The following is a 15,197-nucleotide window of genomic DNA, read 5'->3' as shown; positions in this document are numbered from 1 at the left end:
CCCCAAAGGATACCATCATCCTGAAGCTGGTGTGCCTCCTTCCCTTCTTAATCTCTCTTCTCTTACAGGTTTTTTTAAACCAATGTTTATGGAGCACCTTTTATGTGCCAGGTACTGTGTGAGGATACAGCAGTGAATAAGAGAAAACCTGTCCTCACGGGACTCGCTTCCCTGGTGGCTCAGATGGTAAAGAATCCACTTGCAATGCCGGAGACTCGGGTTCAATTGGGTCGGGAAGATCCCCTAGAGAAGGGCAGCCCACTCCATTATTCTGGCCTGGAGAATCCCAAGATAGAGGAGCCTGGCGGGCTACAGTCCATGAGGTCACAAAGACTCAGACAGGACTAAGTGACTAACACTTTCCCTTTCATGGGGCTTAGAGGCTAATGGCACCCCACTCCAGTACTCTTGCCTGGAAAATCCCATGGGTGGAGGAGCCTGGTAGGCTGCAGTCCATGGGGTCTCGAAGAGTCAGACATGACTGAACGACTTCACTTTCACTTTTCACTTTCATGCACTGGAGAAGGAAATGGCAACCCACTCCCGTGTTCTTGCCTGGAGAATCGCAGGCACGGGGGAGCCTGGTGGGCTGTTGTCTATGGGGTCACACAGAGTCGGACATGACTGAAGTGACTTAGCAGCAGCAGTAGAGGCTAATGGGGAGGCCAGATGAATCAAATCACTCTGTAAATACATCATTACACTCTGTTAGGATTGCCAGGAGAGGTGCAGAGTGCAAGGAGTGGGGCAGGGAGGCCTCCTTGAGGAAGTGACATATGAACCCAGGCCTGAAGGGTAAGAAGGGGCGAGTAGAGGAGAGGAAAGGTATTCCAGGTTTTCAGAACAGCACATGCAAAAGTCCCAAGGCAGGAGGATATGGCCCTGCCTAGAAGAGAACAAAAGTCTGTGTTATAAAGTTTGATTGGGGTCTTCCCTGGTGGTCCAGTGGTTAAGAATTGGCCTTCCAATGTAGGGGACACGGGTTCAATCCCTGCTTGGGGAACTAAGATCCCCCATGCTGTGGGGCAACTGAGCCCATGCCCCACAGTTAGAGAGCCCATGTGCCACAGCTAAGACCCAACGCAGCAAAAAAGAGAAAAATGTCTGTCAGGAGGACTGCATAGGGCCACGGAAGGGCAGTATCTGGATTAGAAACGACAGACAAGGGATGGAGGTTCAGAGGAGGTAAGTGACTCCTCCAAGGACACTCAGGTTGAGAGGTGCAAGGCCCTGGGGTTTATTTATAGAGAGATAACCCATCTCTGGTTTGGAGCTTTCTGGCTTGGAGGCAGGGAGACAGTCCCTACACAAACACTAGTCCTCAGAAGGCTGGAGCTGTGGCTTGAGCTCTGTGGCTGGTGGATCCACCCCCAGCCAAGGCCTCAGCATTCCTCTCTTAAATGGGGGCATTGCTCCCACCTCCTTTTGAAGTTTTTGGCTTTGCTCCCTCTTTGGGGTTTTTCCTCTGCCACACTGCTGAGATAGGACCCCCCAACCCCGTCTCTAGGGGATGGAGTGGGGCTGCTGAGCGACAGAGGACAAGACACAGCTTCTCAGCTGGTCTTGCTCTTGGCCACAAACCCACAGGCTCTGGAAATATCCACTCTCCCCACCCCCAGTCTCACGCTTGGTCAGCCTCCCCCTTCCTACTTCTCCATTCCAAGGCAGGAGGCCAGAGGAGGGGCACTTTGGGGTAGGACTGAGGAAGAAGGAAGCTGCGGTGTGGCCTGACAGACAGACACCTTGTCTTCTGGCCGTGGGAGGAGGGGACTTGGTGGCCTGCTTCCTCGGCAGCCAGCCTGCAAATGGGGGTTTGGAAATCCAGCCCACTCCGCCCAGTGTTGCCTCCTGTCCCACGTGGCTTCCTGCCCAGAATCGTGCCGGGCACTCACAAACGGGACTTTGTGTTCCTGAGACAAAGAACATGCTCCTTATCCCCAACCTGGCCCAGGGCTGGTCCGCCTTGCCCCGATCTTGGCCTCAGAGGAGATGGGGCCACTTCCCAGCAGGGAAAACTGAGATCTAGAGATGCACAGGTCTGCAGAGCCAGAACAGGAATCTGCCTCCCGCTCTGAGGTTAGGGGTGCAGCAGAGAGGTGGTGCACTGGCAAGGTGAAGGCACTGTGGGGAGAAAGGAAGTAAATAATAATATCACCAATATCACAGGAGAGAGGCCAGGTTCCAGCCCTCCAGGGGAACCAAGTTCTACTTAATCCAGAGAGTGTGTTTTGAGTTTTTCTTCTGTGCCAAGCAGTGTGGGAGGTACCGCATGAATCAGACATTGTCCCTGACATTTAGAAGATAAGAGCATGTAAATCACCACAAAACAAGAGAATAGGAGACCAAGGTCACAGAGAAGTGCCAGCCGTGGGGAGTGGGGAGGGGGGCTGGTCTTTGCTGCCTTCTGTGCCACCGGCCAGCCTCCCCGGGGGGCTGCAAGCAGAGCTACAACACACACAGTGGGGCAGCGGGGCTTTCAGAGATCAGAAGTGGGAATCATTTTCTGATTATAATTCCTGATTAAAAAGAAGCACATGTCATTATGCCGAAGAAAGCCCTCCAGTTCCATGCATGCTTTATCGGCTACATGACGCTTCGTGCTTTCTACTGAAGGTCTGTTCCTGGCTGCCTCTTACTTATCACCCTCCTACGGGCCTAAGAGAACAGGGCTGGGCTGTCTGTACCTCACTGTATTTCCACTGCCTAGTATATAGTAGGTGCCCAATATACATTTGTTAAGTAAGAAAAGAACTATATATATATATATATATATATATATATATATATATATGTAAACATCTTATATATATGAAAAGGATTTTATATATAAAATACTTCATGGGGACTTCCCTGGTAGTCCAGTGATTAAGACTCCATGCTCCCAATACAGGGTGCATGGGTTTGGTCCCTGATTGGGGAACTAAGATCCTGCATGCCACGTGCTGCTGCCAAAAACAAAAAGATAAAATATTTCATGGCATCAATACTATAAGCATAACGCTTATGCTTATATATGGTTGTATACACTGTGTATTCCCCATGACTTGGTTTTTTGTTTGCTTGTTTTTGGCCATGCTGCTTAGCTTGTGGGATCTCAGATCCCAGACCGGGGACTGAACCTGGGTCCTCGGCAGAGAAAGCATGGTGTCCTAACTTCTGGACTGGCAGGGAATTCTCTATGACTTGCTTTTTTTTTAAAGTACTTTTCCTGTCATTTAAGTCTTCGAGAACATTCTTCTAAACAGCTGTGTAGTGTTTCATGACATTGCTCTTACGTTGTCTGCACTTTATTTCACCCCACCCCTCCTAATATTTATTTAATAGAATCTGTGGGACTTAAGCCAGGAAGTAGATCGTAAAAGGAATGTAAAGATTTCCTGGTGGAAAGACAGGGCAAAGACAGTGTGGGGTGCGGGCAATGTGAGTAAAACCTTACAAGTGTTGAATTCAGGAGCGGTTTTTAGAGAGTCATGCGGACAGCCTGGGCCCGGGAGTGTGTTGTTAAACTGACTTTCAAATTAAAAAAAAAAAAATCAGTGTTTATTTGCTGATTTCCATGGTGCAAATTCTCCTACTATGGTTGATTTAAGTTCCAGATATGGCATCATTGAACACAGGGTTGAAAAGTCATAGGCATGGCCGGCTCTGAGGAGCCAGTAGAAGCAGCCTCCAGCAACCCCCTGCCCGAGTTGAAGCCTGATCCCCACTCTAAGATGGGGTGGGGGGAGATGTCTGTGAGCCTCCCTGGGCCCCAGGTCCAGCATCTCAGATGCAGGGGTGGGACTCAGCCAGTCCTGGGTGGCGGGGCCCACTCGGGGTGCAGGAGCCCAACCTTGGGATCTCACTATCAGATTTCTCAGCTCGGATGCAAACCCTCAGATTCCCCCAGCTCAGCAACCCGGAGCCGAATCCACACTTCAGTGGATTGTGTAGATTGCGTGACCACGATCCACTGAAGGGTGGGCTGTTCCATCCATCCCCGGAATTCAGGGCTGGGCCTGGCACTCCACCCCAGCCACTTCCTTAGAACCCAGGCTCAGAGCTCAGTCACTCAGTGGGGCTCAATGTCAGGCACAGTGGTGGGATCGGGAGGTTCCATGGTGGTCATGATACTTATGAATACCTGCTGTATGCCAGGCTGAGCTGAATGTTTGATGTTTAACCATCCTATCCTCACACCCAGCCTATGAGGTGGGCTCTAGTATTAGTCCCAATTTACAGGTGAGGAAACTGAGGCAGTGAGAGGGTAACTCACTTGCTTAAGAGGATCCAGCTCATAAGTGTAGATGCCAGGATTCAGCACCAGGTTGGCTGAATGTTAAAACCTCTGCTCTTAAATCCTAAGCTCAGGGGACTTCCCTGGTAGCCCAGTCCCTGGTAGCCCTGTCTTCCAATGCAGGGGACCCGGGTTCCATCCCTGGTCCAGAAACTAAGATCTTACCTGCCGCAGGGCAGTTAAGCTAATGGTTCATAACTACTGAGTCCATGTACTCTGGAGCCTACGGGCCAAAACAAAAGATCCTGTGTGGGGCAACTAAGACCCAACACACCAAAAATAAACAAATATTAAAAAATATCCTGAGCTCAGTATCTCCTCCTGCTTGGCTTCATGAAGCACCTGCTGTGTGCATCCCATGGGCGCTAGACTATATAGGGAGTTGGCAAGAATGATTATTGGTTTATCTTGAAAATCGTCAGAGGAAGGGGGAAGTGGCTAATCTTTTCTTGAGCACCTGCTGTGTACCAGGAATGATACCAAGTGCCTTATAGAGACAACTTGATTAACTGTACAACAATCTCGTGAGAAAGGTAAGACCCTTCCCACATGACACCCCAGGCCTGGGCACTCAGGAGCCTGCCCTCTTCTCTCTTAAGTGGCCTCTAGCAGGTCACATTCCTTCTGTGAGCCACTGTTCCCCCTCTGGTTCCTTGACAAGAGCTGTCCTAGGAGACTTCAAACCCTCTGCCAGTTTCAGATCAAATTTCTCAGAACAACAGGAAGTGGCCAGTCCATTTGGAAAGTACAGGGATTGTGGCCACAGCTCCAGGTAAGTGGCAGGGTCAGATGCCGGATACTGGACAGGTGACAGTTTCCTCCCCAGAGGCCTGGCTGGCACAGTCCATAGCCTTTGTAACCACCCCCACCCTGGGAGATGAGGGGAATTTGAGAATGTAACTCGCTGCTCAGTTCTGGAAGATGGGTTGAGGTGGCTGGTGGTGGGTTGGCTAGCATCTCATGTGGCCCCTAGGGCCACTCTTATGTTCCATCAAGAGTCCCTGGGGGCCAGATACCCTGAGATCTCTTTTTCAGAAGAAAAAGTTTCCTCTGTAAGCTCCCACCTAGGTGAGGAAGGTGGGGAAAGGCAGGACATCTGTCTTGAAGTAGCAGTCATATAAAAAGTACCATTTTCCCCTCGTGAGGATCTGGGGTGACTGATAAAAATTACAGGAGGGCTTTAACTACTCCCTTGGTGATACTACTGCTCTGAATTCAACCCTGCATCATCCTTCAGACTCTGTTGAAGGATGCTGCAATACTTTTAAGCTTGGGGGGGGGTCAGCTCTGCTGGGCCCATTTCGCAGATAGGATAACTGAGGCTCAGTCTTTGGAAGCTGGAGGACTCACCAGACAGAGGCTAGCCAGGGAGAGAATTCCAGGGATATGAACTCCTCGTCAGCCTGGCTGGCGTGCTGGGTGGGAAGTCAGGGAGGGAGATAGGGAAACAGGTCATAGACTGCTCTTGCGGCTGGGCAGGGCCCTCCCAGCATTGCCGGTCTGGGTGTTGCCTCCGGAACATCATAAATAGAACCTACTCACTGGTGCCCAGCCTGGGCTGAAATGACCAGAGTGAGTCAGGCTCATAGCCAGCCCTTCTGAGAACTCTTAGGCAGCTAAACAACAAACTCATGGGGAGAGACAGTGTGAGTATGTATCTGTTCTAGGACAGGCCCTTCTGGTCACATTATCTCACTTAATGAGATGTACAAAAAATGTACAAACCTGGAGCTGTAGGAGCAGAGAAAAAGGAAAGAAAACCTCTGCCTGGCATGAGAGGCCATCCTGGAAGACTTCCTAGAGGAGGTGATATTTGAGCTCTGCCTTAAGGACAATAATAGCAAACACTTTCTGAAAAGCTTCTTATGTGTCTGTTGGTGTTCTGACACCTGTACCTGCTCCCTTCCTACTTGCTTTATCTCATCGAATTCTCTCAAAGCCCTGTGAACGAGATACTATAATCACATAAGAACAGATGAGAAAGGCAAACCAAGGTACAGAGAGGTTAAGTGACTGGCCCAAGACCACACAGTTACCGAATGGCAGAGTCAGCATTCAAATTCAGAAAGGCAAATCAGTTACTGACTGTAAGACCTTCCACATGCTATTTAATCCCTCTGAACCTCAGTTTGTGTATCCGTACAATGGGGGTACTGGTACAACAGTAAGTAGCACGTAGAATGATGGTGAGGAGGAAGATGAGATAATCCGTGTAAAACGTTTAGAACAGTGCCTGGCACACAGTAAGTGTTCAAACACTTGGAGATGGTTTTTTATCGTCGCTGTGGTGGTTATCTTCAAGCTCTCCCCTCCCCCTCCGGCCGCAGCTTCCTCCCCCGCAATGCCAGCCCGTGACGTGGAATCTGCCGCACGCACAGTCTGGATTTAATTGGGAACTAAAAGAGATGGAAGGGGATGTTCGAGGCCCCTCCCTCTCTGGACTCTGAAAGGACCCCCAGGGAGGGTGTGACTTTCTCTAGCGACGCCTCCCGAAGATCTCAGCTACTGCTCCGGGACGGCGCAAGGAGGTCGGACCGAGCAGGCGGTGCGGGGATGGCAGGCAGGGGAAAGCCGGAGAGGTGTGATCGTGCTGGAAGCAGGGCAGGCCGGGGACACGCTGTGTGTTCTGTGCCCAGTGCCAACTCAGCAGGAGCCTGCCGCCACGCCCATCATGGCCGTGGGCCGCTCCCCACCTGGCAGTCCCAGCCTCCGCGCGCCCGGGGCTCCGCGGCGGGTGCGCTCTGGCACGCTTGGCTGGGGTGCCGGCAGAGGGCGCGCGAGGGTGGCCCGGGAACGCGCGGGAGGGGGACCCCGCGGGAGGCGGGATTGCGGGGAGGGCCCTGGGCGGCCCCCTCACCCCCCGCCCGCCCCGCCTGCCCACCCAAAGCGCCAGACTAGAAGGCAAGGGCTGGCGGTGTGTCCCCCGCGCGCTCTGCCAGCTGGGCGCCCAGCTCCTACCTGTAGAGTCCGGGGAGGGAGGCGCCCCCTCCTCGGTCACTATCCTCTCTCCTCCTTCGGAAACCTCCCGTCCAGCTACCCGCGCGTTTCGGGCAGGTGGCCCGGGGACTCCGAGAGAGGGTGCCAGGCTCGCTGCGGGTGACATGTAGACGCCCTCCCTGCCGCGGTCCAGTCTCGGAAACCGGGCGCTCTCCTGGTCGGAAAGTTTGGGGCTGGGCGCCATGGCCAAAAGCAGCTCCCTGAACGTCCGCGTCGTGGAGGGCCGGGCGCTGCCCGCCAAGGATGTGTGAGTACCTCCGGGGCCAGTCGGGGATGAGGGGCGTGCCGGGCATGGATGGGGACGGGGTCGCCCCATTCGGCGTGCCAGGGCAAGTCGGTGAAATGGGAGAGGGGTTCTTGTCTGAAAACAACACTGGGGCTGATCCACCGTCTCGCGGCGAGAGGCCCCCTGCCCATCGCTCTCCTGGTGGAGGGGGCACTCAGACTTAGCAGATGCCCCGCCCAGCCGCCAGGAAGGGGGTGTCTTTGTTCCTGGGATATACTAAAGGGGGTCTTCCAGGGCTTCAGCCCTGGGGCTTATACGATCAGATTCTGTCAGAGCTAGGGAGAGGATTTAGGGGTGGAGGGCTCCCTTCCTTAGTCCAGGCAGGTGTTGGAGGTGGGGTTTCTCCAGGCCTGGGTGGGCACCGGTTCAGAGAACCCTGGGGGGGGCCCCAGAGGGCCTGGGATCCAGGCGGCCCCAGCATTCCTTTGCAAGCATCTGGTGGTTAGGTTTGCAGAGTGTCACCAGGTGGCCCACTGGCCAGGCCTGGGGGAAACCGTTCCTCTAGACCCAGAGCCCTTAGCGCCTCAGCCAGCAGTGCCCAGCCCCGTGAGGGGCCTTCCTTGATGCTAAGCTGCATGAAAAGCCAACTTCCCCCTGCAGCCCCCTCCCCAGCCAGGTGATGGGGTCCCTGCAGTACTAGTCCTTGACTGTGCTTCCCTCCGGGCTGAGTCAGCAGTTGCTGAATCAGCAGAATGGAGGGAGGGGTCCCCCTCCTGCTTTGGCCTGGAGCCCAGAAGGGGCTCTGAGGGTGTGGGTATCCGGAATAGGTGTGGGATCCTTGACAGGACATTGACTGTATGACCTTGAACCTGATCCTCTCCAGGTCTGGATTTCCCCTCTGAGCAAGGGGAACCCTGGACAGGGAGTCTGCAAGCCTCATGCAGTTATGAGGGTAGAAAAATCACTTAGAATTTACCCCGGGGCCAGGGGGAGCAGGAATGTGGATTCTGAGCGTTTGCACAGGCTGGGTCTTAGCTCTGCCCTAACACCTCCGGCTGGGGGTCCCAGTGAGAAGGGTATCCTGCCTTTGACTTCATGAACCTTCCCCTTCCCAGCCCTGGAGCTCTGTCAACAGGGAAGCTCCTTAGAGCAGTTCTAGCTGCCCCCATCCTCATCAGTGGCTCCCAAAACAAGCATCTGAGGAAAGCAGAGAGCTCGCTTGCTGCGCCAATGCAGTGTCTAGACAAGCCCCCTGTCTCCCCTCTTCTGAGATGCTCTTTCAGAGCCCCTGAGCATTAGCAGTTCTGGGACTGTTGAGGCAATGAGGTCGCCTGGCAGCTGCTGGGGAGTTGATATGGGAGACTTTTCAGAAATGGGTTTCCCTCTCTTGATGCTCCGGTCTCTACCAGTCCTGGGTGAGGGCCATAAGGGAGCGGTGGGTGTTGTCCTTGGACCCAGACACGGCTTGCGGGGCTTCCTCTGCTTCTCCTGGGGAGGGAGTTGACTCATACTTGATCCCTGAGTCTCTTGGTTGCCCCAAGAGACTGGTCCCCCCCAGTTCCCGGGCCAAGGTGAGCTCTAGGTGGGCCTCACCCCAGTACCAGGGTAGGGGAAAGTGACTAGGCCCCAGTTGGGGATCCCGCCAGCCTGCCTCAGTTTCCCTAGCTGTTGGTGCCCTTCTCAGAGGGGCTCCCTCATAGCATGCTGGGATCTCCATGCCCATGGGGACTCCTAGAGAGGGGTATGTCCTCTTTCCCCTCTCCTAAGGGAGAGGGCTCAGAATCTTTCTGAAGCCTCCCCAGGTTTGAGAGGGCTCCAACCCTGGCTTGGAGGAGGCCTCAGCTGATAATTTGAGTTATTTCTGTCATTCACAATAGCGGCTATATGTGGTCGAAGGCTTCCTACGGGCCAGGTCCTGTGCTTAACACTTTTTAGAGTCCTATTGGCATTGCCATTTTATGAATGGGCAAACTCAGGCTCAGAGAGGCATAGTCACTTGCCCAAGGTCACACAGCTGGGATTTGAATACTGCTTCCAGGCACCCACCTGCCAATGCAGATGATATAAGAGATGTGGGTTCAATCCCTGGGTTGGGAAGATACCCCTGGAGTAGGAAATGGCAGCCCACTCCAGTATTCTTGCCTAGAGAATGCTATGGACAGAGGAGCCTGGAGAGGGCTACAGTCCATAGAGTCACAAAGATTCAGACACGACTGAAGTGACTTAGCATGCACACACCAGACGCCAAGCAGACTGGGCAGGCGATGGGCCAGGGGCCAGCTTTCCCACACTTGAGGTGGGGCAGGGACCGTGGGAGAGGCCAAGGGTCTGGAGAGATCCAGGGTCTGGAGGGGGCAGCCCCCTCCCGCCACTGTAGCCCCTACCTGATAGAAGTCTGATAAGGCCTTCATGCGTCAGAGTCCTGGAGCTGACGTGCTCCACTCCCAGAGGGGCCCAGGGGTCAGGCTGGGTGAACAGGAGGAGGCGTGGCTCCCAGCCCTTTTCTAGTGGATTCCAGCCTGTCTGTCCTACAGCTGCTGTTGGGGAACCAAGGGATGGGAGCCTGCCTAAAAGAGCTCAGGGATAGAGGATGTGAAGAGAGACATGAGATGGAGGGGCTGTTACCCAGCCATGGGCATCTGGAGGGGAAAACTGAGGCTCCCGGTGTTACTCAACCCAATGGGTTTGGAATAGATCCAGATGGGAAAACAGGCCTGGGGCATTATGCCAAAGGGAAGCCAAAGAGGAATGTGGAGGCACAGGTTGCCGACCAGACTGAGATGTTCAGGGATGGAGAGCAGATGGGGAAATGAAGGCACACTCGGCAGAGGGAGCTGAGGGAAAGCAACCAAAGAGGAAACTGCGGCGCGCAGAGGGCTCAGGCAGCAGACAAGGTTGGAGCAGCTCCTGGTGCCGTGTCCCTCTCTCCCGGAATCCCTGGTGTTTGTGGATCAGTGACAGACTGAACCGAGAGAGGGTGGAAGAGAGAGGGCGGGGGCTGGAGTACCTGGGAAGGGGGCCATGTGGGGAAGGGATCTTGAGTTGGAGTGCAGGTGGCGTTGGTTGGAAACATGTATGCTAAGCCCCACAGACCCGAGTTCAAATCCCGACTCTGCCAGGCTGTGGAGGGAGGGGGACGGAGGCACAGCTCCTCCCCCAAGGATCTGAGTGTTCAGAAGTGGCAGGGAGCTGTGGAGACAGACACGAAGCACAGAGAAACAAGGGAGCAAGGTGACTTCACGTGCTCAGAGGGATCAGAGGGCAGTTTTACACCGTCCACTGTCGGAGGATGGTGGTCATCAAGGACCACCTCTCTGAGGCAGTGACTTCGGGGCTGAGGTTTGAATGAAAAGAACAGTCATTCAAGAACAGAGTAGGTGTCTTAGGATGGTGGAACAGCAAGTGCAAAAGCCCTGAGGCTGGACTGAGCTTGGTGGAAGACAAGGGAAGCCTGTGTGATGGGATGCGGGCAGCGGTGGGGGAAGTCATGAGGAACCCTGGTCAGCTTGGGATGGACAAGTAACTCTTATTATGAAGGGGGATGGCTTTGGTTGGCCAATGACTCTTTGCTATTCACAGGGTTGCAGCCCATCTTGAGATGAACTAGCATCTCATAATGAAGAGGAGATGGAACTGGCTTTGGTTGGCTAATGGCTCATGGCTACTCAAGGGGTTGCAGCCCATCTTGGGATGGACTAGTAACCCTTATTATGTAGGGGGGATGGAACTGGCTTTGGTTGCCCCAGTGGCTCATAGCTACTCAAGGGGTTGCAGCCCATCTTGAGATGGACTAGTAACTCTTGTAATGAAGAGGAATGGAACTGGCTTTGGTTGGCTAACAGCTCATGGCTACTCGAGGGGATGCAGCCCGTCTTGGGATGGACTAGTAACCCTTATGAAGAGGGGACAGAACTGGCTTTGGTTGGTCAATGTCTCGTGGCTGCTTGAGGGGCTGCAGCCCATCTTGGGGTGGACTAGTAACCCTTATTATGAAGCGGGGGACAGAACTGGCTTTGGTTGGTCAGTGTCTCATGGCTGCTTGAGGGGCTGCAGCCCATGTCTTCTACTGGTTGAGTTTTGAGGTCTGGCTACCCTGGTCTGTGCTTGCAGTGAGAGCATCCACTGAGGTCCATCCCCACTGAAGGCTGAACTATGCAGTGTCCTCTCCCAGGGAAATTCCCAATGGAGGGGGCAGCACATACCCCGAGGGTGGGGTTCAGGTGTCTGTGGGAAGAGCTCTGGGGCCAGCTGTGATGCATCACACCACACATTAGCTTCTCCAGCTCCTTCACCTGCCCTAAGAGGTGTGTGGAAATATTGTACCCAACTTACAGAGCAGAGAAACTGAGGCCTACAGAGGGGCGAGGACTTGCTGGGGTTCCACAGTGAGCAAGCTTGAGGCCAGGGATGCCTCACCAGATGAGCACAGGCTCTGGCCCAGCGCTTTAGGCTTCCTGGGCCCAGGACTCTGCATGTTCTGGTTTCGGGTCTCAGAGCTCTGTTTCTCTGGGTGGAAGCCCTGGGCCCATTCAAGGAGGTCAGGCACGCAGTGGGTGGCTGCTGGGCAGCCATGACATGGTCTGCTGGTCCCCAGAGGTCCTGTCTCTACTGAACTTGCTGTGTGACCCTGGGCCAATCCCCTCCCCTCTCTGGGCCATAGTTGCCCCCGTCTATAAAATGAAGGTGGACTGGGATCCCCACTCTGGTTTACCCCCTCAAGCCTGCTCCCCAAACCTTCTCCTTCTGCAGGTCGGGGAGCAGTGACCCCTACTGCATAGTGAAAGTGGACGACGAAGTCGTGGCCAGGTGAGGCGGGGAGAAGCCAGGCATGGGGCGAAGGAGATGGGGGAGAACAGGTGTAAGGATCCACATTGAAAAGAGAACCTTGGGGGGCAGACTTACCCCACGGATGGACTCGCTGGCCTGATGGTGGGTGTTTTGTGCCCCAGCTACGGGGCTGGATGGTGGGGTCTGTGGGGTCTGGCTCCTCTCTCCATCTAGTCCCACCAACTGGCCACCACCTTCCCCCTTGCCCTGACAATGTCCCTGCCTGCGTCCTGGGGCTGACTCAGCGGCTGCCAGCTTGCGCCTTCCCGGGGGCGGGCATCTCATGCTTGGCTGGGCTGGCTGGTTCTGGGCCTGGTGGGTGCTGCGGGCACTGGTGTGTGTGTGTGTGTGTGCATGTGTGCCCAGCTGGACCTGCATGTGAGTGTGTATGGTGTGTGGGGAAGTGTTGGAGGGCTGGTGTGAATGCCTGTGACCACCGGTGTGTATCCCCGTGGGTGTGCAGACTCAGAGGCTCGCACTGTGTACCAGCGTGTGGGGTGTGTGCGCCTGTGTGCACACGTGGGCTGCCATGTACATGCTTGTGTGCACCGATGCCTGCTTATTTGGGTACACAGGCGCCACTGTGAACACGTGAGAATGCGAAGATGTCTGGTTGTGTGAGCGAGTCTCAGGCTGGGCTGGGCTTGGTTGCCACCCCCGCAGGCCGAGGGACAGCTCTCAGCCCCCGCAGGCCTGAGGGGCGTGGGTGGGCGGGCGGCTGAAGCCTCGGTTCCTATGGAGACGGAGGATTCAGGATCCTCCTGGCGCCAGTTCTGGTCCAGATGGGCTGGGAGCTGGGGGCAGGGAGCCCATGTTGGGGAGGGTCAACCGGCAGCACCCCAGCCAATCTCTGTATTTATCCCCCCCACTCTCTCTGTGTTTACCCTGCCCCCTTCCCCCACTCTGTGACACGGCCCCCAAGCCCACAGCCTGATTTTCTGCGTGACCCCAGGCTGCTGTCTCCCCCTCTCTGGTTCTGAGGACCCTCCAAGTTCAGGGGCTGGGGAGCCTGGGGGGACTTCCAACTGGAAAGAGGGTGCGGTAGGGGGGAAGCGAGTGTTTGGAAAGAAGGGTCGGTCTGATGGAGCGGCCCTGGTCTGTGTGTGTGCGTGTCCGTGTTCACACTCTACTAGGGGAGAGTGTGGTGGAAGCGAAGAGGGGCTTGAGTTCCCAGCCGGAGACTGAGGCCAGGTTGTGGTGGTGAGAGCACCAAATGCTCGTCTACTAAACCAGTGGTCAGTGACAAGGGCCCTGGCCCTTGGGCTTTGCAGAAAAGGATTCCCACAAAGATGGAGAGTCGTGAAGCAAGTCAAGTATTAAGAGGGCAGAGCGTACAGTATGCGTGGGGGATAGGCATAAGGGCAGACTCGGAGGGCGAGTCCCTGAGTTGCACCCTTGTGATAGTTTGAATTACTTTTATGGGCACTTCTTCCAGGTTTTCTTTGACCAGTCATTTTGATTTACCTGGCTCACAGTGTGTATTTAGTGTATCTCAGGATCCTTCCATGTGTGCACGCATCTCTTAGCCAGGATGGACTCTACTGAAGAGGCCTGTGGGTAGCCCGGCCTTAGTTAACGTTACTCCCCTTTGACCTCCAAGGAGTGTTCCTGCGCATGTGTGATCAGAGAGGTCTCCTGACTTCCAGAATGAGAAGTGTGTGCTCTGGGCAGAGCCCAGCCTCCCACTTAATAGTCCTGCTATTGTCTTGGAGTTTTGGTCCATAGGGAATGAGTCTCCAATCGCTTTACCCTAAAGGGGGCCCATCTGCCTTCTGCCTCAGAAGGAAGAAGGCAGAGGCAGGAGTGTTGGCCAAATTTTGCAGCTGTCAACTTGAGTGGATGTTGACTGGGCAAAGTGAGTTCTCTTCGCTGTTGGGTAAAGGGCAGTGCATCTGCAGAGGTGTTGAGGTGAAGAGGTGTGTGTCTGTTTCTGCATCTTTCTTGGTCCTTGATCCTTCTGGGGTTCCCTCTTGCTGATTAAGTGCTCCGGCCCCTGCTGCCTTCATGGTCCCCTGGCCCCTCACACTTTCCTGCCTCCCAGCCACCATCTTCTTGTTCCTCAAATTCACCATTCCTGCCTCAGTGCCTTGGCACATGCTCTTCCAGCCATCTGGATGGTCTTTATCCTCTCTCTGCTTTGCCTGACTAGCTCCTAGGGAAAGCCTTTCCTGACCCCTCCCATCCTCAGCCCAGTGGGCACCTCTGGGCTAACCAATCAGAGGACTTCTCTCACTGTGTCATAAGGGCTCGGGAGGGAGCCTCTTTCTGCTGGGGGAGTTCTGTGGGGGTGAGGACCTTGGCACCTCTTCCTGTAATTTCCCATAGCCCCCAAGACTTGGCACATAGTCAGGGTGAGTGTTTATGGAGTGAGTGAATGGATGAATGGATGAATGGAATTGTGTGTCTTGTCTGTTACTGAAGGTTTTGTGATCCTCTGTGTGTATCTCTGCTGGCTATCCCTCTGTGTATGTGAATGTGTGTCTGTGTGTGTCTCCATGTTCTGGGCACTGTTTTTGGTCTATGTTATCCGTGTGAATGTTTTCCCTGTGTGGGTCTGCCCTTGTCTCTATGTAGACACACAGTTGTATATTTCTAGAGATTTTTGAAGATGCATATGGGTATCTGTATGTGTGCACATGTGTCTCTTTGTGTCTGGTTTCCTGGGTATATCTGTGAATGTGTGTGTGTTGTGTGTGTGTGTCAAGGTCTCTGGGTGTGTGTTATGGTTTGTATGTGCATCTGTGTGTATCTCATATCTGGGTTCTTGGGTCTATGTGAGTGTGTATGTGTAGCTGTATTTGTGTTTGAGTAGCTCTGGGTGTGTGTGTGTGTCCCCAGGTATCTGCTGCCTGTGTGGCCCAAAGGCCCCCC

The 15,197-nt window shown here is 54.4% G+C and overlaps 1 protein-coding gene across 1 annotated transcript in view; it reads left to right on the top strand.

The window, feature by feature from the left end:
* Positions 1-7,050: 7,050 nt before the first annotated feature.
* The window catches only part of RASAL1 (RAS protein activator like 1), a 32,518-nt gene continuing 24,371 nt past the window's right edge, over positions 7,051-15,197 (top strand). The window contains exons 1-2 of the mRNA XM_069558056.1: positions 7,051-7,520; positions 12,249-12,305. Coding sequence (XP_069414157.1) covers positions 7,456-7,520; positions 12,249-12,305 — 122 coding nt within the window. The 5' untranslated portion in view covers positions 7,051-7,455. The remainder of the gene's footprint in view (positions 7,521-12,248; positions 12,306-15,197) is intronic.

This window comes from Ovis canadensis, chromosome 17 (genome assembly GCF_042477335.2).
Source record: "Ovis canadensis isolate MfBH-ARS-UI-01 breed Bighorn chromosome 17, ARS-UI_OviCan_v2, whole genome shotgun sequence".
NCBI classification, from domain to species: Eukaryota; Metazoa; Chordata; class Mammalia; order Artiodactyla; family Bovidae; genus Ovis; species Ovis canadensis.
Note: the sequence above shows the minus strand (reverse complement) of the source record. Positions and strands in the feature narration are given on the sequence as shown.